The sequence below is a fragment of the Notolepis coatsorum genome, assembly GCF_963971535.1.
Source record: "Notolepis coatsorum genome assembly, chromosome: 5".
Taxonomy (NCBI): Eukaryota; Metazoa; Chordata; class Actinopteri; order Aulopiformes; family Paralepididae; genus Notolepis; species Notolepis coatsorum.
Window position 1 is genome coordinate 108,180,719 of NC_140169.1, and position 26,687 is coordinate 108,207,405.

The 26,687-nt window shown below is 46.5% G+C and overlaps 1 protein-coding gene across 1 annotated transcript in view; it reads left to right on the forward strand.

Annotated features, from left to right (window-relative positions):
- The window catches only part of rgs6 (regulator of G protein signaling 6), a gene marked incomplete at its 5' end in the record, with an annotated part of 260,843 nt that overhangs the window by 195,855 nt on the left and 38,301 nt on the right, over nt 1–26,687 (forward strand). Inside the window, one exon of the mRNA XM_084314216.1 lies at nt 18,338–18,444. Within this exon, the coding sequence (XP_084170342.1) occupies nt 18,338–18,444 (107 nt within the window). The remainder of the gene's footprint in view (nt 1–18,337; nt 18,445–26,687) is intronic.

The following is a 26,687-nucleotide window of genomic DNA, read 5'->3' on the forward strand; positions in this document are numbered from 1 at the left end:
TCCCTGGAAAAATGGCCCTCTTCGACTGAGTGTAAAATCATTGAAAGTAATAAGGGACCGAGTACATCCCAGAACGCAGTATAGAGTTCCAGTGGAATTCCGTCCCAACCAGGAGCCTTGCCCCGCTGCATATCAGCAATTGCTTCCCTGAGCTCCTCTAGTGTGATAGGTTCAGCTAACCGTTTAGCGTCAGCCTCTGAGATTTGTGGTAAGTTAATTTGACTAAGATAGTCCTCCAGCTTGGTGTGATCATAGAATAGAATAGAATAGATCTTTATTTGTCATTGTTGGTACAACGAAAATTTGTTAGGAACATCACCACTGGCATACAAACATAAGATATAGACCACTTCTGACTCGTACAGGTTGGAATAAAACGAGCGAAATGTATCGTTGATTTTGTTGGGGTTGGTGGTTATCTCCCCCTGTTGATTCTTAATGGCAGGGATATCTGCAAATTGTTCACTGGCCCGTATCTTCATAGCCAGTAGGTGACTAGGTCTAGAGCAGGGTTCTCAAAGTCGCGGCCCGCGGGTCAATTGCGGCCCGCGGGATAATATTTTGCGGCCCCCTACTGGACATCAGCGTTTAGTGTTAATGCGGCCCGCGCGCAACTGTTTGCCGAGTCGTTGCGCGAGAGTTGGACGTTTTATTTATTTTATCACTTGTAGGCTACCATAGCGCAGGCTCATGACAGCAACGTTATGTTAGTGACTTGGTTGAAACGTGATTCCGAAGTGGAAGCAAATGCATCCTCGCTATCTCTCTCCTCTGCGAGCAGTGCTCTGCATGTCTGTGTGTACGGGTCTGGTTAGGCCTGCCGCGATAAGCAATAAATCGATTAATTGCCGCGATAATTAAAATGAATGCAATGATTTTGACGGGCGCGATTAATTGCTATTTGCGCGTTTGTTTTAATGAGGCGGACCCAGTGCCCCTTGTCAGTCACTGTCCGTGTTGGGAGGCGGGCCGCTGGCTTTACTACAGAGCACAGCACAGGAGCTCCGTGGGGCTAACGTTACCCCTCATTGTGTCTATTCTACTAGCATTAACGTTACTCATACAAACAGAGTAAACACAGTTTTCAATCAATCAATCAATAACAACATTAACGAGACCCTCGTTGTGTCTATTCTGCTAACGCTAACGTTACCTCTCATTGTGTCTATTCTACAAGCGTTAACGTTAGCTAGGCTGTCTATGCTAACGTTAACGAGCATTAGGCTAACAAGCTGTAACGTTACCAGTCGCGTCTATTTGCTAACGTTAGCATTAGGTAATAACCGGTTTAAAATGGATGGTGATTACCTCACGTTGTGTCTATTCTACTAGCATTAACGTTACTCATACAAACAATCAATAGCGAGTTATATTGATCACGCTATGTACGATAGCCATGCTAAAACGCTAGCACAACATTAGCACCTAACCTAACAACAAGCCTTAACAAGTCAGCGATCTTTTTGCGAGACTAAACTCTCCGCTCGGTGGCAAATTGTGTTGATGTCGGTTTTGTTTAATCAATAAATGAGGCAGAATACACAGTGACTGTATCCTTTGTTTATTGCACTTGTGCCTGCTGCAAACATAATGATTATGAAATCCTAGAGACGCGTCTCTATTCAGTGGTCTGCAGTGTTTCACGTGACTTTTCTGGTACCCAAAAAGTACCTGATAATCACAACAATACTTCCGGTCCGGTCGGTGGACTTCAAAATAAAAGTCTTAAACACCGGAAAAGACGGAGCGGTGGGCTTCAAAATAAAAGTTTTGGGAAATAAATTTCTCCAAAAAAAAAATTCTCTAACCGGTCGCAATAATATCGCTTATCGCGATATTTTCGGGGGCAATTAATCGCCCAGCAAAATGTGTTATCGTGGCAGGCCTAGGTCTGGTCCAATCACATACGCGTCCCGTCAGCGTTTTTCCCCCTCACCCACAGTCTGCGAATCAGAGGCAGAGTAGGGGAGTAGGGCGGGTCTTCACGGACTGCATGTCATCTCTCTCTTTCAGTTCAAGTTGGAGCAGAGTTGAAAGCGCATCTACAGTAAACTCACTCCCAGTTTTATCTCTGTGAGATAAATGTAGCTATTAGCCTATTTTCGCCAGCAGGCAGCCAGCAGAAAAATATGGCATTTTCAAAGATGGTCAGTAAAAGAAAAGTCGACTGCAATTCAAAGGTGAATGGACGGAAAAATATGCGTTCATCCTGAGTCCCAGCCAGGGGCGTAGCTGGAGATTCTGGGCCCCATGAAAGAATCAATTTTGTGGGCCCCCAATCTATAAAAAAATGTGGGGCCCCCAATCTATAAAAAAAATGCACAGTGCATTTCCATAGCTGTGGATGAGTCCACTGACACCACTGAGAAGCCTGAAGAACCGTTCATGTTCTGAAGAACTGTTCATGTTCTGAAATGTTATTGCTAAAGATTGAGAAGATTGGATCAGTTGTACTTTTTTTTGAATACTTGAAACCCTTTTCTTGTGGAATATTTGATGCGGCCCAGCCTCACCCAGACTCTACCTCCAGCGGCCCCCAGGTAAATTGAGTTTGAGACCCCTGGTCTAGAGCCATGAAAGTAGTAGTGTTGTCTTGTTCTGTGAATTTGAAATTCAGACTGTTAAAATGGAATTAATCTCCTTTTTCACCATTTTAATTTGGAGCTCCAGTCGGCAAGAGTATCTGTGCTGCATAGAAGACATCATTGTTTTATGAAGCTCTTCCAATTCTACTAACTTGGAGAGACGACCCTTGTGGAGATTGGAAGCAAATAGAGTGGTGTTACTTCTAATAAACCCCTTAACCGAATTCCACAAAGTTCTGGGGTCCTGTACCGATCCAGCATTAAACTGCAAGAATTCAATGAGCTTCTCCTTAAATTGTAGGTTAAATTCCTCGTTCTTCAGCAGCGTTGAGTTAAAGCACCATCTAGGGGCACGGGACATCATTTTACTGAGTGAACCCTTAAGGAGGAAGTATTTGTGGTCTGACAGTGCAATGGGCCTCAAGTCAACGTCAAAGCTATCGAATAGCCTAGGGGAGGAAAAAACATAATCAATTCTGGAAAAAGTTTTATGTCTCGCGGAGAAAAAAGAGTAGTCTCGCGCAGTTGGGTTGAGTAACCGCCACATATCAGTAACCCCTGTGTCTTTAGACCAGTCACGTAGGGCCGCGGTAGCTTGCTTCTGATCGTGGGTTTCAGCATCACCGGATTTATCAATCAATGGATCCCAAATGGCATTGAAATCTGTGAGGATTGGTTCATTCCCCACCACAGGCTTCTTAAGGTACTGTGATGATTGGTCCGTTCCCCGCCACACGCTCCGCTCCTTTAAGGTACTGTGTTGATTGGTCCGTTCCCCGCCACACGCTCCGCTCCTTTAAGGTGCTGTGTTGATTGGTGCATTCCCCGCCACACGCTTTTGGAGCAAGTATCAATTCCAGCGCGCACCTGTCATAGTTTTTGATTAGCGCCCCAGAGGCTTTTTATACTGGGACTTCCCTTCAATCGAGGTCGGGTCGTTTTGAATACTTCTGTTTCTGCCTGTTGTTCCCCGTTGCTGTGCCTCGTCTACTCTCCCTCCAGGACATCTGTGGATTGCCGCTGGTGAAGACCTTGTCCCCCGTTTTGAGCTGCGCCTCGTTTACCCGCTTTACTCTTGCGCTTGGGTGAGTTTGAACCAAACCCTTTTTTGGACGATTCTGTTTTGTGTGTTTTGAAGAACACTGAAGAGTTCTATTTTTGCTTACACTTGACTCAGCTAAGTTGTGTGTTAAAGGAGACACTGAAGATTTATCATTTGCTTGCACTGGACTCAGCTGGGGTGTGTGTTTAGAAGAGACACAGAAGTTTATCGTTTTTGTTTTGCACTGACCCTCAGCTAAATTGTGTGTTGTGGTGAACACTGAAGATATCGTTTTGTTTGTTCTGGACTCAGCTAAGGGAGGAGGAGACCGCACTGCCTCTGTGTGATGTGGACTGTTATTTACCTCTCTCTCTCTCTCTCTCTCTCTCTTTTCCACCTCGAGTTGAAGCTGGGAGTATCTGCAGAGCCGCTTCAGCGTCAATACCGTTTCCCCACCTCGAACACCAAGAGGATCTGCAGAGCCGCAGATAACTCTGCTGAAGGCAGTCTCCCTTTGTTTCAAGATTGTTACTTGCTCCTTTTTGACTCTGAAAATAAATACGCCCTAGTATTTGGCTAACTCTGAACTACCTGTCTGTGCCGTGCGTTTGAGGTCGGTTTCAAACCCTAACAAAATCAACACCCACTATAAATGAGTACTCAGGTAGTTTCAACATCTCTGTAGTGAGTGCAGTATAAAAGGAAGCGTCATACACATTAGGGGCATAAGCGGCTATAAGAGCAATTTTCCTGTTAGTGTATTCCATCTTCGCAATAGTAATTCGACCTTCTGCATCAGACCACACGTCTAATAATTTAATATTCAACTTTCGCTTAGCCACTATGGCTACTCCACGAGACTTAGTGCTAAAAGAAGAGGAGCTTATATTATGATAAAATGTTTGCAAGTTTAGCACTGTCAGCCTTTAAAAGATGCGTTTCACTCAGCAAAGCCACATCCACCTCCTGCCTTTTCAACCATGTTAGTACACTTGTGCGTTTATGTGGAATATTAAGACCCCCTGTATTCCAGATCAAGATGTTTAAATTAGCCATACTCCAACCAGGTTGCAGTATGACTGAACGTGATTCCCTTGAAGTAGAGCACCACAACATATACACAGTTTAAAGCATGCAGTATCCGCAGCGTTAGGAGAGTCTTGATCTGCCACCCGCAGACAGTTCGTTGCAAGGGGGTCACCCCCCTTGGTTGAACGGTTCATAAGCACATACAGTCTGTTTGAGTGAAAATTGTGATATTAATTTCGCCCGGTCAGAGCCGGATAAAGATAACAAATATACGTAACAATCTCTGCGCAGTTCAATGCATAGTTCGAGTGTCAGATGATAAAAAAGGCAAGAGATAAAGAATAAAGAAAAAACCGATAAGAGTAAAGGACGTCTGAATTACCTTTCAAATAGTCAGTAATCATGCTCGTGACTGAGACAATACCGTATAGAGAAGTCAAGTATTACCGTTCTGAGGACTGAGAAAACTGCGATCGGCCGTGTTTACAACAGTGCTATCTTGGATAGCTAGCCGGTGTGCTAACAGCCCTTGTGCACCAGAGCCGTTAGCTTGGTTAGCTAGTATGCTAGCAGCCCACGTGTGGAGCCCGCTCTACTCTTCAGGGCCGCTAGCTTGGATAGCTAGCATGCTAGCAGGCCACGTGTGAAGCCAGCCTCAGGTACCTGCTCCGGCCTCGCACTCCCCGTCGCTCAGAGTCTGCTCCACCGGGGCCGGTCTGTTCCTCTCAGCCGGAATGACTGTATTGCCTTTCCGAATGAAGTCCTCCGCCTCGGATGGTGACTTGAATAGACGGTTGCACGACACCTCTCCCCGTCCCGTCTTTACTTTCAGCGTTGCCGGGAACAGTAGGTATACCTCCACCGCCCTCTCCCGTGCTAAATCCATGGCCCCGGCAAAAGCTCTGCAGCGCCTCGCTGTGTAGTCACTGAAGTCAGCGGCGAATCTCATGGTACGGCCATTCACCACCGGAGGATTCAGCCTGGCCTCTTTCAAAATATGCTGTCTTGTCTGGAACCTCAGGCAGCAAAAGATGAATGTGCGAGGGTTTGTACGCTCGCTCTTCATCAGGGTAGCGGGTCTGAAGATCCTGTGAGCTCTCTCAATCTCGGGGTGGGCTAGCTTCGGGAACCATTTCGGTATCATTTCCTCGAGGAACTTAATCGGCTCGTCCTCCTCCATTCCATCGGGTAGCCCGTATATTCTAACATTGCATCTCCTGCCACGGTCCTCCAGATCTGCCGATTTCATCTCACTAGCTCGTAGTTTGTCCTTCAAGTACGATATCTCCGTGGCGTTGGTATCAGCCACCTCCACGACTGCAAATAGACCTTCCTCCGCCATGGCTAACCGTGTGTCTATGCTGGCCATTGTCTCCTGCAGCGCATCCACTCTGCCGGTTAGCTTAGCCACGATAGCGTCTATTTCCTCACGGAATATCGACCTAATGAGTTCCTTATCCATGGCGTTCCAGGGGTCAGGGTTCCCATCCTGGTCTGCGTCTGTTTAGACATGATTCTAACGTCAACTAAATTAAATGGTATAAAAAATTCAAACGGAATCAAGGTTAATGTGGCATGGTTGCAGAGCTCCGCAAAATCAGCCAGCCATGCGTTGCTGATCGGAACCGGAAGTCCGGCTACCCGCACACTTGTAAAGACCGTCGCCCAAAACACATTCTAGAGATTCCCACTTTTTACTGGTACATACGTTCATATCTAATATCTAATTCATATCTTAGATTACTAAATATAGATGAATACTCATGGAATTTGATATATATATTCTAAAATAAGTATAATTTCACTTCACCTACCTGTCGACATGAAATTCCCAAACGCTGACAGTAAAAAAAGCCTGGATGTCGCACAAAATGGGGCGTGACCGAATTTGGTTTTGGGCATTCCCAGACAAAGAGAGTGACCGAGATTGGTCTACGTTCCGTTAGTCAATAGAAAACAATGACATTTCTTAAATCTTTAAACCTTAATTTACCCAGGGTAGATTCGCCGAGCACGTATTGCTTTGTCGCACTGCTTCACACACAGTTACACACATTCACACCTGGGAGCTTCTCAGTACAACCACAGTCTTCTACTGTTTTTTTTTCTCTCAAATTGAACTCCCCTAGACTCCTGACTCCCAAGCAATGTCATGCTGTTCATGTGCGTCTTTAGTCTCTATAGGCTACTTTGATCATTTATTGAAGCCTTGGCTGGTTTGTCACACCGGCGTAGCAGCCAATCACTGCTTCACTCCATTCCAGTGCTGATGACTGAGTGAGTGGGCGGGGGGGGGGGGGGGGGCTCATTTCAGGGAACTCCAATTATTCTGAGCTTTCTGATTGGAACTCGTGACAGGGAGAGGTTCAATTATATTTTCCCAGTACATACCAGTTGGTGACATGCCAAACTTAAAATTGATTAGTTCAAAATTAAATTTGTTAATTTACTGTGCAGCTTCTGGAGCAGTTGGGGGTTAAGTGCCTTGCTCAAGGGCACTTCAGCGGTACATTAGTCAACATCAACTTTATTATTCTCTGCAGGGCAAATTTGCATGATCACGCCGCAAGAAAGAAAAACAAAACAATAACACACACACACTGAATTAAAAAAGTAACAGACAGGCAGTGAGCTAACAGCACTCTGTCAGCTTCTGCAGAAGGAACAGCCATCTCATTCAGCAGCCGTATTGCCGTGGGGACAAAATACCTACAGTATGGAACTTGGCTGTAGTGATCTTTCATTATTCATTCAGTAAACCCACCCAGATCCTCCTGCTGGTCCGGAATCAACCCTTCTGGTCCACGAGTGCACTTCTCTAGCCTTTAGACGACAGCTTCCCTATTAAATAACACATTAAATATTATTTAAATAACACATTACATAATTTTTTTTCAATATAAGTCTAGTAATGTATGAATTAGTAAATATAATATAGTATGATCTGATCTGATGAGTAAAAATGGGTGGGATTAAATAAGTGTATGCTTCTTCCTATGGAGGTAGATTTCTATCAAAAATAAACAAACGCAAAAGTATAATCCACAATCGTAAAAACGATCCACACACACACACCTCTCAATTTGTGTTTCGTAAATCATAAGGACATGCTTGATCTGCTTAGATTTACGTACAGAATTCTAAGGACACGCTTGATCATCTTGGAGTTACGTATGGAATTTTGAGACAAATATTTAGCTGTTTTCCCCATGTGGATTTGTGTCGTGAAGCTTCTACTTCTTCGGCGCTACCGAACACGGCCCGATGTGTGTTCGGCTCATGCACGCTACAAGTGGCCAAAATTGCACATTATCTTTAGCCCTAAGCATCAACATTCCATTATGCAAATGAATGCTCAAAGTAAATATATATAGTACCATTTTGAAGATAACAACTAGGGCTTTCAAATGATATAAAATATCTGTGTGATTATCATGATTATTATTATTCATATCTTTCATATTTGATACAGAAATTATTACAAAAATCTTGTCCGGCCACCACATTTCAACAAACAACTGCATTCTCAACCACTTTACTAGCTAGCAGGAAACTTAGAGGGTATGGGATATAGACAATTATGTGGGCAATATAGAACAGCTGACAGATTAGAAATATCATATATTGTTCAAAAGTTATGACCATTATAGTGATTAGTGGGAAAACTAAATACAAATTCCATCTGTATTTTCTTTGTGTTTTGTCAAAATAATGTACTAGGAGTGAGTGATCTTACCTCCTTTTCCAGGATTACTTCAACTTTCAATATCTGGCAGTTTCTTTTTATTTACACCAAAAAAAGAAGAAAAAAACTTTACACTTATTGTTCTGAAGGATCAGATTAAACCGAATATATATATTTATTTATATATATATATTTAATTGTATTTGTATATCCCCTGATATCCCCTGATATCCCTTGTATATTCCTTGTACAATATGCATTGAATATCCCTTCTAGTCTACTGAACATCCCATAATAGTCTCCATTCTACCATTGGACGAGACCTTGGTGCCAGGTCGCCATACCCCTCAGACCAGGTTCAATCGTACCGCTCAACATGTATGGACAAGTCCTAGTTCCGCGTAGGAATATGTCTACCGCACCACTAATGGTACTATTTGTTCATAGTGCGTATATATACTGCGCTATTAAAGTAGAGCTTTCTTTTTAGTCCAGTTCCTTACCCTCCAACAGAGTGACAGACGCAAAAGCCTCCCCGCGAACCACGTGTGGGCAGTAAGGCCAATTCGGCCCAGTATCGGCATTGAGACATCGTGTATATTAATATTTGAATAGTCATATTTGGCACTATATCGTCGAGTTGGACGTATTCTATTAATCTAATAATAGTCTATTCATATGTAGTGCCTCGTGCGGTAAGAGTTCTATAGTAATCAGCACCCCCCATCGTTTCGGGCATCAGCTGGACGCTTATCCAGGGTGGTTGACCCCACGTGAAGCTGCACCCGAGGAGCTCCAGGCCAAAGAGCGAGTGGACCTGTATATTGGATTATTCTACCGACGACGGCTAGCCTTCCCCGGCTTGGATTATGCTTTGAGTACTTTGATTATTCTATGGATAAAGGCCAACACTGCGGTGTGTTGGAAATACCCCCCCCGGAGAGGACGACAGGTGAGAAGACGCTCTACACGACGAGGTCGCCTCACGTCTCTCCATCGTGGACCGGAGGACGCCGGCCACAGAGAGTCCAACTGCTTTCATCTGTGGATCGAGGATCGCTGGGCACCGGGTCGCACGACTGTGGGCTCTCCCAGGATACCCTCGGCCAGACGGGATACAGCCAGACTCTACCCCCCCCCCCTCCAGCTGTCCTACAAGCAGTCGGAACCTCCCCCTAGTGTATCCAGCTATATAATCATTCAAGTATCATTGCTATTGTTCCCTAAATATTCCAGGTTGTATATTTGCTTCCTGCGCAATCAGAGATTGGACATTCGATATTGATCTACCTACGAATACTCATTTGCCATAAAAGTGCATACTATTTCAAATCATAAATGTAATTAAGTGATCGTTGTACATACCCTTTGCTATGTATTATTATTAAACGCAGACTTTCGACTTGGTACATTTGTGTTGGATCCGTTTCACCACAGGTGGGAGTGTTTATCATAATTATTTATACCTAGTACTGGGTGGCCAGAGTCTAAAGTACAAGAGGTAGTGGTAGTAAGTATCATATCTAACCATACAGTCAGGGAATTGTACCCCTCAGTTACAATTGGTCCTTCGAGCCGGAGGGTAATCAGTGTAATATTAATATAGTGTTATTAATATTAAAATGGCCTATGATGAACACTCCACGAAACGATCCTCCTAACCAACAACGCCCGCGGCGCAAACGACAGCTCCCTCAGTACCTAGAGGCTTACGCTGTCAGTCAACAACCTAGTCTTCTACCAACAGTAAACGCGGTAAAACTAGAAAGTAAAATTATGTCTAACCCTAACGACCAGGCTACCCCGACCATAGAGGCCCCTATGGGTTCTAACGTAACTGACCCAGCTCACGGTGGGGACCAGGGGGAACCAGACATGACATTACACCCCGCCAATACCGAAGAAGTAGTCCCCGACGAGTCCCGGGAGGAAGACAACACTACCGAGAGAGAACTCGGCACGGAAGAAGATGAGGAGAGCACCGTGGAGATAGAGCTCCAAGACTCCGCACGGAGTACCCCAAGGGACGGCTCCCCTATACAACCGTCTTCTCCCAGCGAGGCAGAGAGGACACTACAGCAGGCATTCCTCGTCAGCCTGAAAGCCTCTACTGAACGCGATAGACTCCAGGGTGAACGCGATCGATTGCAGATACAGCAACGGAGCGAAGAAGAGCACATACGCCTGGAAATAAGACGCATTCAGATGGAAGAGAATATGGCAAGAGACCGGGCCGACGCCCAGCGCGCCGCCACCGGTGCCCAGAGAGAATCGGATCTCACCAAGCGCGAAGCCGAGCGCGACAGAGCACAAGCGCAACTAATAGAACAGCTGATCAGAAGGACAACACCCCCTCCCTCCACCAGAGGCTCCAGGAACTCGTCTAGACATCACTCCAGGGCGGCATCCCCTAGCCGAGTAAGCGACCCTGAACTTGACCAACAGACGAGGTTTATACCCCCCGCAGACCCCCTTCCCCAACCGGTCCAAGCGAGACCCAGCCACCGGGAAGGAGCAGCATACACTGCGGAGAGGCTAAATCAGAGACTACAAGCCCTGGATGACCTAACGGAAGACGAAGAGGAAGAGGAGGAGAACCACGCCCGACGACAGCACAGTACTCTACCGGACCAGGAGGTCCAGTACAGCCCAGGCTATACCCCCGCGGAGCTGCGCTACAGACCCCCGACGCTATTCACGGGTGAGCACGATGCACGACCCGCACCGAGGAACAGCACCTGGACCAGCGGGCCATGGTACACAGCCGGTACCAGCCCACGCCAAGGAGCAGGAGGAGACTCGCCTAGGAGGCCTCTCCCCCAACGCTCGCCGATGTATCAACAATCCGCGTCATACATTGGCCCACCTATGGTACCAGACTTCACCCAGGAGAACCGGGCCCAGTATACGGAGCTCCGCATGTGTCTGGAGACAATGTTGGTGGATGTCATTGATGAACGCCATAAATACGCGATACTACTGAAGCATTTAAAGGTACCCCGCGCGCACAACATAGCGCTCGCCTACGCCACTTCCACGACCCCATACACCGCAGCGCTGGTAGCGCTGGACCAGAGATATGGACGTATATGGGATTACGTGATCCAGGAGATCAGGCACATCGACCGCCTACCCCCAGCAACAGACAATCGAGCACTGGACGACCTGTCCATCAGAGTGCAGTCCCTGGTAGGGATGCTGGGAGCGCAGAGGGAAAAGGGTAGGCATGAACTATACGCCAACTCAAATGTAGAGAGGATCTTGGAGAAGCTACCGCCCGCCCGACAGGAGCGCTTTAGGCGGCAGAGAGACCACCGAGACCCTAATGGCCCCGAACCGAACCTCCTCGATCTAGCCGACTTCCTGGCGAGAGAAGTCAGCAGCTTACGGCTAGATACATTCGGACGGAGCACCCCTGGCTCCAGAGAAGGAACCAGGAGACTAAATGATGGAAGAAGATCGGTGACTGTCATGCACCAATCGGAGTCAGTGCCAAGCAGTAGGAGCCACAGTACCCCCTCAAGAAAGGAGAAGTGGAAGATAGTGTGCCCCTACTGTGAGAAAGAACACTGGCTGTCACAATGTGACTCATTCCCCAAGATGAATGCGGAGGAAGCGAGTCAATGGATAAAGTCCAACAGACGCTGTTTTCGCTGTGCGCGATCACACATGGCAGCCGAATGCCGCTTAAAGAAAAAGTGCAGTCGGTGCGATGGAGCCCATCTGGACATACTCCACGACGGTAACAGACGGCGGCCTCCACCCGCACCATCAAGCAGCAAAGCAAGCGTCATGTACATCGACCCCGCCAGCAGCAGCGGAGCCAGAGTGCTCTTAAAGGTAGTCCGTGTGACATTGAGCTACCAGAATAAAGTCATGGACACTTACGCCGTCCTTGATGACGGGTCAGAGAAGACCCTTCTGCTCGCGTCCGCTGTGGCCCAGCTAGGGCTGCGGGGGAGCGAAAACCAAATGACAATTCGGACAATAAGAAGAGATTTGAAAACGATAAAGGGCGAGAATGTCTCATTCTCTATCGCAGCAAGCGGCCAGCCCGAGCGACGGTACAGGATTACAGACGCTTTCACCAGCCAAGAAATAGGACTCTCGCGGTACACATACCCCGTAGCCAAGCTGATGGAGAAATATGTACATCTACGCAAGCTACCGATCCCACTCATAGACGGTGCTACCCCGACACTGTTGATAGGCTCCGACCATGCAGACCTCATTGTCCCGATAGACCGGGTTCATACCGGACCCAGAGGCTGTCCTGCAGCAGTCGAGACCCGCCTAGGATGGACTCTCCAAGGCCCACTCGCCAAATCTCTCAACCGAACCACAGCCACTAGCTGTCTCCACTCCCGAGTCACAGAGGGAGACACCGCACTCCTGCAGCATGTAGAGAGGCTATGGACCTTAGAACAAATGCCCTTTAAGAACGAAAAGAAAGACAATCGCTCTAAAGACGACATCTACGCCATTAACCTCCTCGAGACGGGAACAAAGAGAGTCCCAGTCAGCGGCGTGTTGAGATACGCCACGCCACTCCTGCGGCGGGAAGGGATGCCTACCTTTCACGCAAAGAAAGACGCCACAGAGCGGTACCTACTAAACACAGAGCGGCGCTTAGCCAAGGACCCCGCCCAAGAAAGTGTATACCGCGCTGAGATTGAGAAGCTCATCACAGCGGGACACGTCACAAAGATTGACATTAAAGAGGCCGACCAGACGACTGAATCGTGGTACGTGCCCCACCACAAGGTTCATCACAACGGCAAAGACCGCATCGTGTTTAACTGCAGCTACCAGATCGGATCCCAAAATCTGAATAAAGAGCTATTGCCCGGTCCTACACTCGGCCCCTCCCTACTAGGCGTACTACTCCGCTTCCGCCAGGACAAGGTGGCTATCAGCGGGGATATCAAAGGGATGTTCCTGCAGGTGAGATTAGTAGAGGAGGACAAGCCCCTGTTGCGGTTCCTATGGAGAGAGAGGCCAGGAGATGAGCACCCAGCCATCTACCAATGGGAAGTCCTCCCTTTCGGAACTACATGCAGCCCATGCTGTGCTACATTTGCACTACAGAGACATGTCGCAGAGGACCCAGCAGCGGACGAAGAGGTCCGACACAGTGTGAAGAACAGCTTCTACGTAGATAACTGTCTACAAAGCGTTTCGACCCAGGAAGAAGCCGAGGCTCTCCTACATAAACTCCGCGCCTCTCTGATCAAAGGCGGCTTTGATCTCAGGCAGTGGGCCAGCAGCGATCCGCACGTACTGCGCAGCCTCTCCTCCGAGGACAAGGCAGCGAGCAGCGAGACCTGGATGGCCACAATCCCAGGAGAAGCCCAAGAGATGACACTAGGACTAGTGTGGCGCTTCAAAACAGATTCGCTCCACTATAGACACAAACCCCTGACCACGCAGCAGGGAAGGTCGACGGCAATACCGACCACCAGACGGAGTGTGTACAGAACACTCGCCCGACAATATGACCCGTTAGGATGTATACTACCGTACACCACCAGGGCAAAGATGATTGTACGAGCATTGTGGGACAAGGACCAGGGCTGGGACGACCCCATTCCCGCACACCTTGCATCCACCTGGAGAGAGTGGGAGATGGAACTCCACTCACTCCCAGGCGTTAATATACGCCGAAGCTACTTCCCACCCACGGTGAGGCCAGAGACATGTAAAATGGATTTACACGTCTTCAGTGACGCCTCCGAGGTCGCCTACGGATCAGTAGCCTACTTGCGGGCCCAAGAAGAGGGGGGAGAGATCTACACAGCATTCATCCTCGCCCGCTCGAGAATAGCCCCACGCAAGCAACAGTCTATCCCACGTCTAGAGCTCTGCGCAGCCCTCGCAGGAGCGCATCTAGCCACGCTCATCCAACGTGAGCTCACCATTCCGGTGCATAGAACAATCCTGTGGTCAGATTCCACGACAGTACTCGCCTGGATCAAATCGGATTCATGCAAATACAAAGTCTTCGTGGGAGTCAGAGTCACTGAGATTCAAGAGTTAACCGGAGAGTTAACCGGAGAAGCAAACTGGCGCTATGTTGATACAAAACACAACCCAGCTGACGTCATCACCCGGGGAATGTCCCTAGATGACTTAACCCGTCATAACATCTACAGTGACGGACCAGCATTCCTCAAGCTCCCGGAAGGAGATTGGTCCACGCCCACCCCGAGGGAAGCAAGTGACGAGGAGGCTGAGAATAAGAAACCCATGTTCTGTGGATTGAGCACTGTTGTCTCCGCAGACCCCAACATAGACGATTGCATTACCATAGAGAGTGCGCAGCAACGGACATTCCTGCGGCACCACCCAGAGATTAAGTCCCCCGCTGATATGTCAGCAGCTGACTACGAGGAAGCAGAACTGCTTCTACTGCAACGAGCCCAGAGAGACTCGTTCCCCGATGAACTAGACTGTCTACAGGGAGGAAAGCCCGTCCCATCAGACAGCAGATTGATTCATCTGGCCCCCGAGAGTGACACACATACCCTCATCAGAGTGGGTGGTCGCCTGCGGAGAGCCCCCAATTTACCGGATGACATTAAGTACCCGATCGTATTGAACAGCCGACACAAGGTCACAGAGCTGATTATGGAGAGGTACGACGAGGATGTGCACCACGCAGGAGCAGAGAGAGTCTTCGCGGAGATCAGACGTCGTTGCTGGATACTTCAAGGAAGAGAGGCGGTGCGACGCTTCCAGCGAACCTGTCTAGACTGCCGAAAGTGGCGCGCGCAGCCCAGCATACCACGGATGGCTGACCTACCTCCATGTCGCCTCCGACTCGGCGACAAGCCATTCCACTCAACAGGCATGGACTGTTTTGGCCCGCTGCACATAAAGAAAGGAAGAGGCACCGAGAAGCGGTGGGGTATTGTATTCAAATGCATGACCACCAGAGCGATACATATCGAGCTCCTTCCGACCATGAGCGCAGACTCATTCCTTATGGCCTTCCGAAGATTCACATCACGGAAAGGAAAACCGTCTACATTATTGTCCGATCACGGGACAAACTTCAAAGGCGGAGAAAGAGAGCTGAGGGAGAGCTTCCAAGCTATGGGCCCAGAACTTAAGACCCACCTCGCTCCAGCCCAGATTGACTTCCAATTCAACCCCCCAAACGCACCCCACTTCGGTGGAACTTGGGAACGAGAAGTACGTTCTATAAAGACAGCCCTGTACGCAGTACTTGGGGCCCAGACTGTGGCGGAAGAAGTCCTAATGACAGTCCTCACGGAGATTGAGGGAGTATTGAACTCAAAGCCCCTCGGTTACGTCTCCAGTGATGTAGCAGATGTCGACCCAGTCACCCCCAACACCCTCCTGATGGGGCGGCTAGATCCCGCGTTACCCCAGACAATGTACCGGCCTGAAGAAGCGAACGGCCGACGAATGTGGAGGTACAGCCAAGTATTAGCCGACAAGTTTTGGAGCAGTTTCCTACTGCACTACCTACCGTCTCTACAGACCCGCCAGAAGTGGGTAAAAGAGAGAGACAATTTGACGGAAGGAACAGTCGTCATGATTATTGACCAGTCACTACCCAGAGCTGCGTGGCCGGCTGGCCGCGTAAGCAAAGTGATCACCGGTGCCGATGGCAAGGTCCGAGCAGCTGAAGTACTCGTCCAGGGGCGCATTTACACCCGTCCTGTGGCGAGGCTCATAGAACTGCCCCGACTCCCAGACACAATCGATGATGACCATGACCCTATGACTTTGTGAGTTGACTGACCCTTACAGCGAACCCTTGAGTGGTAGACAGTGCGGTTAATCTGTCTCTGCTTAACTAATTGGGTTGGGACCAATTAGGGGGCGGCTGTTCTGAAGGATCAGATTAAACCGAATATATATATTTATTTATATATATATATTTAATTGTATATCCCTGATATTGTATACCCCTGATATCCCCTGATATCCCTTGTATATTCCTTGTACAATATGCATTGAATATCCCTTCTAGTCTACTGAACATCCCATAATAGTCTCCATTCTACCATTGGACGAGACCTTGGTGCCAGGTCGCCATACCCCTCAGACCAGGTTCAATCGTACCGCTCAACATGTATGGACAAGTCCTAGTTCCGCGTAGGAATATGTCTACCGCACCACTAATGGTACTATTTGTTCATAGGACAAGATATATACTGCGCTATTAAAGTAGAGCTTTCTTTTTAGTCCAGTTCCTTACCCTCCAACAGAGTGACAGACGCAAAAGCCTCCCCGCGAACCACGTGTGGGCAGTAAGGCCAATTCGGCCCAGTATCGGCATTGAGACATCGTGTATATTAATATTTGAATAGTCATATTTGGCACTATATCGTCGAGTTGGACGTATTCTATTAAGCTAATAATAGTCTATTCATATGTAGTGCCTCGTGCGGTAAGAGTTCTATAGTAATCAGCACCCCCCATCGTTTCGGGCATCAGCTGGACGCTTATCCAGGGTGGTTGACCCCACGTGAAGCTGCACCCGAGGAGCTCCAGGCCAAAGAGCGAGTGGACCTGTATATTGGATTATTCTACCGACGACGGCTAGCCTTCCCCGGCTTGGATTATGCTTTGAGTACTTTGATTATTCTATGGATAAAGGCCAACACTGCGGTGTGTTGGAAATACCCCCCCCGGAGAGGACGACAGGTGAGAAGACGCTCTACACGACGAGGTCGCCTCACGTCTCTCCATCGTGGACCGGAGGACGCCGGCCACAGAGAGTCCAACTGCTTTCATCTGTGGATCGAGGATCGCTGGGCACCGGGTCGCACGACTGTGGGCTCTCCCAGGATACCCTCGGCCAGACGGGATACAGCCAGACTCTACCCCCCCCCCCCTCCAGCTGTCCTACAAGCAGTCGGAACCTCCCCCTAGTGTATCCAGCTATATAATCATTCAAGTATCATTGCTATTGTTCCCTAAATATTCCAGGTTGTATATTTGCTTCCTGCGCAATCAGAGATTGGACATTCGATATTGATCTACCTACGAATACTCATTTGCCATAAAAGTGCATACTATTTCAAATCATAAATGTAATTAAGTGATCGTTGTACATACCCTTTGCTATGTATTATTATTAAACGCAGACTTTCGACTTGGTACATTTGTGTTGGATCCGTTTCATCAGGTGGGAGTGTTTATCATAATTATTTATACCTAGTACTGGGTGGCCAGAGTCTAAAGTACAAGAGGTAGTGGTAGTAAGTATCATATCTAACAATACAGTCAGGGAATTGTACCCCTCAGTTACACTTATTATATACTGCATAAAGTGGTTGAAAATGCAGTTTGTTGAAATGTGGTGGCCGGACAAGATTTTTGTAAATAATTTCTGTATCAAATATGAAAGATATCATATGAATAATAATAATCATGATAATCATACAGATATTTTATATCATTTGAAAGCCCTAGTTGTTATCTTCAAAATGGTACTATATATATTTACTTTGAGCATACCCACAAACAGATATTCATCATAAACCCATTCAAGTTAATTTTCAGACGGAATTGTTTTATTACTATCACTATAATTATCATAACTTTTGAACAATAGATGATATTTCTAATCTGTCAGCTGATCAAGCGTGTCCGTAGAATTCTGTACGTAAATCTAAGCAGATCAAGCATGTCCTTATGATTTACGAAACACAAATTGAGAGGTGTGTGTGTGGATAGTTTTTATGATTGTGGATTATACTTTTGCGTTTGTTTATTTTTGATAGAAATCTACCTCCATATCTTCCCACTCCTTTTCATGTTTTTTTAGTTATTTATTTTTAGTTATTTTATATTTTGTATACATTTATTATTTGAACGGCTTAAGGCTATATCTGTACTTGATGTTTGTTTGTTGTGTTGCATATTGGAAATAAACGTCAATCAAATCAAAATAACACATTAGACGCGTAGCTACCATGGCTGATGTGTGCTTTTTTTTCCCCCTTGTGTCATCCGCAGCTGAAGCCGTGCACATCGGTAGCCTCGTCGCTGCCCAGGGTTACTTCTTCCCCATCTCGGACCACGTCCTGTCACTCAAAGACGACGGCGCCTTCTACCGCTTTCAGGTGAGATGAAGCACACACACACACACACACACACACACACACACACACACACACACACACACACACACACACACACACACACACACACACACACAGATGGTTGTATAAGGTCAACTGTAAATCATACATACTGTATATCACATTATCCACATATCCCTTCTTTTTTTTATTGATCTTCCCCCCCCCCCCCCCCCCTTTTTCCGTACTTTTTCTCCCATCCCAATTTAATCGTTATGCCAATTCCCTTCCTGGTCATTGCGCGCTTGTGCCCCCTACTGTCGGTCTGGGGAGGGTGAAGACTACCACATGTCTTCCTCCGATACATGTGGAGTCAACCAACCGCTTCTTTTCACCGGACAGCGAGGACTCTTACTGGGGGAGTGTAACGCATGGTTACACGCATGGATAGTGTGATGGGAGGATCACACTATCTCCCCCAGTTCCCTTCCTCGCTGAGCAGGCGCCCCGACCGACCTGCAGGAGTTGCTGTTTACAACGACCAGGATACATACCCCACCGGCTTCCCACCCACTAACACTGCCAATTGTGTTAGTATGGACGACCGACCAAGCTGGAGGTACCGCTGACAGCTGGATTAGATCCCAGTGTCTCTGCGGTGGTAGGCAGGCGCTTAGTCCGCTGCACTCCGCTGTTCCACAAGGAAGCATACTAGGACCGCTACTGTTCCTAATTTATGCAAATGACATGTCGTCAGCTTGTGACTGCAACTTGTTCCTGTTTGCGGACGACTCAGCCCTGCTGGTCTCTGACAAGAACAAGTTACAGGTTGAAAAAACCCTCAGCTCGGAACTAGGCAGAATCTGCATATGGCTCGCTGATAACAAACTATCATTACACATGGGCAAAACAGAGTCCATTCTCTTCGGTTCAAATAACAAACTCAGCAAGACCGACGGCTTCTCAGTTACAGTGGGTGACAATATTGTCACAAGGAAAGATGAAATTACCTACCTGGGGTCCATCCTAGAGGCTAATCTCTCCTGTGACAAAATGGCATCCAATGTAATAAAAAAAGTCAACCAACGAACTCGATTCTTGTACCGGATCTCCTCTCTGGTAAACAAGAACACCCTGAAGACTCTGGCAGGAGCACTCATTCAGGGGTACTACGACTATGCTTGCACCTCATGGTACCAAAGCACCTCAAAGGCGCTAAAAACAAAATTACAAACATCTCAAAACAAACTGGTCAGACTACTGCTTGACCTTACTCCTAGAACCCACCTCACCCCTGCCCACTTCGACAACCTAGGATGGCTTAGAGTAGACGACAGAGTACAACAACTTGCAATGGGCCTGGTCTACAAGATACACTACACGACCAAGGTACCCATGTACATGTCAAAATACTTCCCAAAGGTCAGTGAATACCACGATCACAACACCAGAGGGAGCTCCACAAATCATGTCAAACCCAGATTCGGCTCAAATAAGGGACTAAACACGTTTCGCAATTATGCCACATCAATGTGGAACGCCCTACCCAAAGCTGTAAAGGAATGTGGATCACTACCCACTTTCAAAACCTCTCTCAAGGGACACCTACGGGAGACTGCAATTCAACACTGGCCCCTGTAAATATCCTAACCCAATCATTCCAACCCCCTCCAATGTACAGTCATTTACCTAGTATGGTTTTGTCAATAGTTCAATGTACAATTGTGTTTGTTTGTACAGTGTCTCCTCCCCCCCCCCCTCAATGTACAGTGTTACTTGTTTATACAGTATGCCCCCCGCCCCCCCCCCCCCCAACCACCTCCAATGTAAATTACCCAGTATGGTTGTCAATATCCCAATGTACCCAACCCCCCCCACCCAACCTCCAATGTACAGTTTCTACGTCAAATGTATATACTCCCTTTTCTTGACTCCTTCTGTATCACAAACAGTACTGTATTTGCAAATCTGGTATGTCATAAATGTATAGATGTAGCAGTACTGACTATCTGTATGTCATGTATGTCATATATGTCTATATGAATTGAAAATGGGGGACCCTGATGGAAACAAGACAAACGTCTTTCTCAGGTCTGCATCCCCTTAACAATTGTATGTATTGAGCCGTACTGTATTGTACCCATTCTGCAATCTGTTAAATAAAGTTTTCATTCATTCATTCATTCACTACCCAGCCGTCCATCCACATATCCCTTCTACAGTATGCTTCTTTGAGTGTATTTATAATCTCAGTGGGGCCATTAGAGTAGCGATTCTAACACCTACACTGGGTCAAGGCATCACATATGACTATATAGAACACAATATCACATAGTCCCTACAGTACTTAAGATATAAGATATAAGATATTATATCTACTATAAAATCCTTAAAGGGGCACTTGATGATTTATTTTGCATAATCTCTTGCACATTTCAGTATCATACAATGCTGTGATGATGTCCCAAGTTACAGTATGCTTTGATTGTACAGATCCTATAGCTACTCCTATAGCACCAAAAAACTATGACAATGAGAGTAATATAACTGATTGCCACACCAGGACATAGTAGTATGAATTATTCGTTTTTACTAGAGGTCTAGTTTTTCTTTCCTTCATATCTTAGGTATAACTAGGGTTGGGTACCGTTCACATTTGAACCGATACCGGTACCAGTACCTGTGAATCGATACCGGTACCCAACGGTACCTTTTTTCAGTACTTTAGTCTCTAAAAATGTAATCTACCTACCTCAGTTGTAAAATGTGTCCAAACTTAATTATTTATTATCATTATTATTTATTTAGAACAATTTGTTAATATATAATATTGCAGCAAGCGTTGTCTGCATCTAGCTTTGTAAAGTGTAACCACACTTGCGACCGTTTTCGGCTTGCTATTGCCCCGACTGCTTTGTTGTTGAATCAAGTAAAATCCTAGGTAAGCGTGTATTGTGTGCGTGAACGTTGATGTGAACGTGCGGCACACTTCATAGGTTTCGTTTCACGTTTTTTTTTTTTACTTTTTTTTAATCATTATTATTTTTTAACAGTACCGAAATGTGGCACCGGTGGATCTCACGTGAATCGGTCCACGGTAGTGCCGACGTGATTCGGTCGGTACCCTTAAAAGTACCGGATTCGGTATCCATCCCTAGGTATAACCCCGGCTTAATCAAGTTTCAAGTTTCTTTATTAGTTGTCATACAGAAATACAGGATACTTTGTATGAAATGCTTCTTTCTGTTTTGCTCCTGAGAGTGTGCTAGGTAAAAAGTAGATAATTATAAAAAGTATAATAAGTATAAAATAGAAGTCAAGTACTTAAACAAGTGTAAACAAGACAAACAATTTTCAATATACATATGTACAATATACAATGCAAATGAGTTGCAATACAATATAAATGGGATGAGGTAAATGGGATGAGGTAGCTTGTGGTGCAATATACAAGGCAGGTTACGATACAGTAAATGGGATGAGGTAAATGGGATGAGGTAGCTTGTGGTGCCACCTTGTGGCAGGTAAGGTGCAAGGCATGGTTATGTGCAATGAGTTGCCAATAATATATAAATATAAAGTGTGTTAGTGTCTAAATTGTGTAAAGTGGGTGCTGTGAATACTGTGAATATATTTTTCAGCTAGTTAGATAGTAAATTATATTGACCTATTTGTTTACACTGCTTGTGTTGTTTTTACTACCTGTACCCCCCCCTTCCCCCATGCTGCTATGATGCCTGAATTTCCCCAAGGGGATCAATAAAGGAATATCTTATCTTATCTTATCTTATCTTATCTACAGTGAGCTGTCCATTTAAAGTGAGTGTGGGTGTGTGTGCTGTGAGTGTGTTTGATGGTTTGTTACATAGTGTTAATTGTCATTGAGCATCCTGATGGCCTGGGGATAGAAGCTCTTTCTTAGTCTCTCTGTACTTGCCATGAGACTCCGGTATCGCTTGCCTGACCGCAGCAATTCAAAGAGGCAGTTGTTTGGGTGGCTAGAGTCTTTTATTATTCTCTTGGCCTATTCTTACAACGCTTGTTGTAAATGTCTTGGAGAGTGGGAAGCCCACCTCCAATTGTGTGTTCGGCTGAACGGGCCACTCTTTGCAGTCTGCTACGGTCTTGTGCGGTGCTATTCCCAAACCAGGAGGTGATATTGCCAGTCAGGATGCTCTCTATTGTGCATGAGTAGAAGTTCTTAAGGATCTTCTGACTCACGTTGAACTTCCTTAGCCGCCTATTCTCAGTCCTTGCCCCACAATGGTGGAATGAACTACCCACCCCAGTTAGGACAGCCGAATCCCGTCCAATCTTTCGCCGTCAACTAAAGATGCACTTCTTCAACCATTATCTGAAATGATTAAGAAAAAATAATAATAATCGAACCCTAACTAACCTTACTGTCATGCACTTGTCCTAATAAACTAACCTACACTGTAACACGCAACACTTTGATGAATATTGTTACTCAGCTGATAGAGTTGTACCCTTCCTGATGACCTGTCGTACAGAACTTGTAAGTCGCTTTGGATAAAAGCATCAGCTAAATGACTAAATGTAAATGTAAGGAAGTAGAGGCATTGTCGTGCTTTCTTGACTACACTGTCAATGTGCGTGGTCCATGTCAAGTCCTCGGATATGTGGACTCCAAGGTACTTAAAACTGTTCACTCTCTCGACCGGTGCCCCGTCAATGCTGAGGGGGCTGTAGTCCCTGACCCCTGACCTCCTAAAGTCCACAATCATCTCTTTTGTTTTGCTGACGTTAAGGGAGAGGCTGTTCTCCTGACACCATCCCGCCAGAACCTCTACCTCTTCCAGGTAGGCCCTCTCGTCGTTTGCAGACTACTGTGTCGTCAGCACATTTCATGATTGTGTTGTTGTTCCGCTGTGCCACACAGTCGTGTGTGTACACAGGGAGTAGAGGAGGGGATCAGAACACAGCCCTGGGGGGCCCCTCTGTTGAGAGTGATGGATGAGGAGGTGCAGTTGCCTGCTCACACCACCTGGGGTCTGCCCGTCAGGAAGTCCAAGACCCACTGGCAGAGGTCATAGTTCAAGCCCAGGTCCCTGAGCTTGGCTATGACTTTGGAGGGGACTATGGTATTGAATGCTGAGCTGTAGTCGATGAATAGCATTCTCACATAGTTCCCCTGCCTCTTGTCCAGGTGTGATGCTGCTTTGTGCAGCACATGGGCTATGGCGTCCTCCGTGGACCTGTTGGGGCGATATGCAAATTGCAGGGCATCCAGGTTGATGGGGAGGGAGGAACAGATGTAGCCCTTCACTAGCTTCTCAAAGCACTTCATGGCTATGGAGGTGAGAGCTACAGGGCGGTAGTCGTTGAGACAAGCAGGCTTGGATTTTTTGGGTACAGGGATAATGGTGGACTTCTTCAGACAGGTGGGGATGACAGCCTGTTCTAAGGACAGGTTAAATATGTCAGTGAATACTGGGGCCAGTTGGTCGGCACAGACTTTTAGGACACGGCCGGGGAGTCAGAGTCAGCCTGTTCGAACTGAAGTTCAACCTGATCTCTGTAGCTCCGTTTTGCCTCTATTACTGTCCTCCTTACGTTGTGTCTCGCCGCCTTGTGTTCATTCATGTTGCCTGTCACAAGCCCGGCGTTGTATGCTGAGGTGCGCGCTTTCAGAGCCTCACGGACGGATTTGTCTACCCAGGGCTTTTGGTTTGGGTAAACTCTAATTGTGGTAGAGGGGATTGTTTTTTCTACCAAAGTACAAACAAAGTCTAGCACTGTTTCAGTGTAGTCATTAATATTGTCTGTGTTATCTCGGAACACGTCCCAGTCTGTACATTCAAGTGCAGCCTGGAGCGTCTCCTCTGATTCCCCAGTCCAACGCTTAACCTCTCGTGTTACTACAGGAACACGCTTGAGACTAGGGGCGGCTGGGTGGCGCAGCGGACATTGCGCTCGTCACCAACGCAAGAGACACCAGGTTCGACTCCGGCTGTCGGTGTTGCCTCCGGCTTGGGCCGGTCGTCATACTAACTCAATTGGCAGAGTTAGCGGATGGGTCTGGACGTTGTGGACAGCGACTCCTACAGGTCGGTTGGGGGACGCCTGCACAGCAGAGACAGGAAATGGCAGGGGTAGTGTGAGCCTCCCACACGTTACACCTCGCCAAGGAGAGTCCGCGCTGGCAGGTGAAAAGATGTGACAGGCTGCCTCCACATGTATCGGAGGGGACATGTGATGCAAGGCTTCTATCCTCCCTACAACCGGCCAGTGGGGGGCATATGCGAGCAACGTTCAAGAAAGGGGAGGGGAGAATTGGCACAACGAAATTGGGATGGGAGAAACATTTTAAAAGAGGAGAAAAAGTGGATAAAAAAAAGGAACACACTTGAGACTTTGTTTATACTGTGGTAAAAGAAAGATGGCGTCATGGTCTGATTTGCCGAAGGCGCTAGCAGCTTGAGACTTGTACCCGTTCTTAAATTGAGAGTAGCAATGGTCTAAAATATTCCCGCCTCTGGTCGGACAAGTCACATGCTGATAGAAATTCGGCAACACTTTTCTCAGATTAGCGCTATTAAAATCACCCGCAACCATAATAGCAGCGTCAACGTTAGCTGTTTGGAGTTTGTTTACCTCGTCCAATCAGAATGACCGACGTTAGTTATCTCGGGAGAACGAATGGTCGGCACTTTATGGCTATATACTCCAGGTTTGGGGAGCAGTGGTCTTCATCCCAATGTTACTAGGAATACCGGTGTGGGCCAGCTGCAGTACCTACCATATCTGATTTTAAAGTTCAAATTAAGGGCATTTTAAAGAATGAGATGTGAGAATTTCTATGCTTCACTGCATAATGTGGTGTTATATTTTATATTTTTAACTTGACCTTCTCTCCCCAGCAACCTCCTGCAAAGCCTCACCTTTCATCCTCTTTCTACCTTTCTACCCTACCCTCCAATCTCCCCCAATCCCATTCAATCTTGTTTGCTGCAGCTCAAATGTATCCCCTTGCCCCACTTTGCCTTTTATGTCTCTGTCTGTGTTTTGTGTATTTGTACGTTTGTTTTTGTTTTGCTGCCATTTTGACCAGGTCTTGCTCGAAAAAGAGATCATTGATCTCAAGTGACTACCTGGTCAAATAAAGGTTAAACATTTAAATATTTTTTTTAGAAAAAGTATGTTATTGGCTGATGGAAGTTATACTTATAGGGTCTAATAATCTCACCACACCAAGATGACTCCCCGTCCCCATGATATACATCCATTTATAGAGACCGACCTCCGTCATCAGGAAGCTGGGAAACAAACCGTGCTGACATTTCACTCCACCAACCGTGCTGATAACAGGCTGAGAGGCAAAGCAATGAATGCATTCTCATCAGGCTCTTTTATCCTATAATTGTTCATTAAAATGTGGAAATGGTGATTCCGGGTCCCTCCACGGAGCAGAATGTGGAGAACGGCGTCAGTTCTTTGTGTACAATAACGCCCCCACCCCCCCACCGAACACGCTTTTCTGCTCGACGTTCTCACGTGGGCCTCTTCTCCACGGGAGCTTGTGGAGCGATTTAATTAAGCAACAGTGAACACTTGCACACTTTTGACCTTGATTCTCTTTTTTTCAGAAAGTGCAGTAGAACGGATAGAGAGGAGGCGTTTTGGAATCATAAAAGAGCCTCATAAAGATAATCTACATTAATTTACATTTCATTTTCAAAAGGGGACTGCTTTAGCGGAAGGCCAACAGGAAACGGAGGAGAGCGAAACATTTATCAGAGCTGCTTCCTGCAGTGTATTGAACTAGCTTGATAACTTGTAACAGTCCTGTGTAACGCTGCTGTGTGGTGAAACATTGCATCTCCAAAAGGGTAGACTTTTCAGGAATTAAATATAATAATAATAATACACTTTATTTGTATAGCACCTTTCATACAGGAATTGCAGCCCAAAGTGCTTCACAGCAGTAAAATGTACATAAATGGCATACAATTGACAGAATAAAAAACGATGCAGACAGAAAAAAAGCAGTGCACTAAAAAAGCTCTCATTTACAGCACAATAATCATAAAAGTAGACATAGAATTAGCATAAAATAGACAGAGTAAAATAGTGCAATAGTGCAGTGCAATAAAAATTTCTCATTACAGTACAATAAGCATTGTGTGGATGTATTGAGTGGTAAAGTGTGTTAAAAGGCTAAGGTGAAGAGGTACATTTTTAGCTTACTTTTGAAAATATTTAGTGATCTAGCCTCCCTAATGTCCATGTTATGTAATGCTGCAGTTAATTGTGTGTCCTGT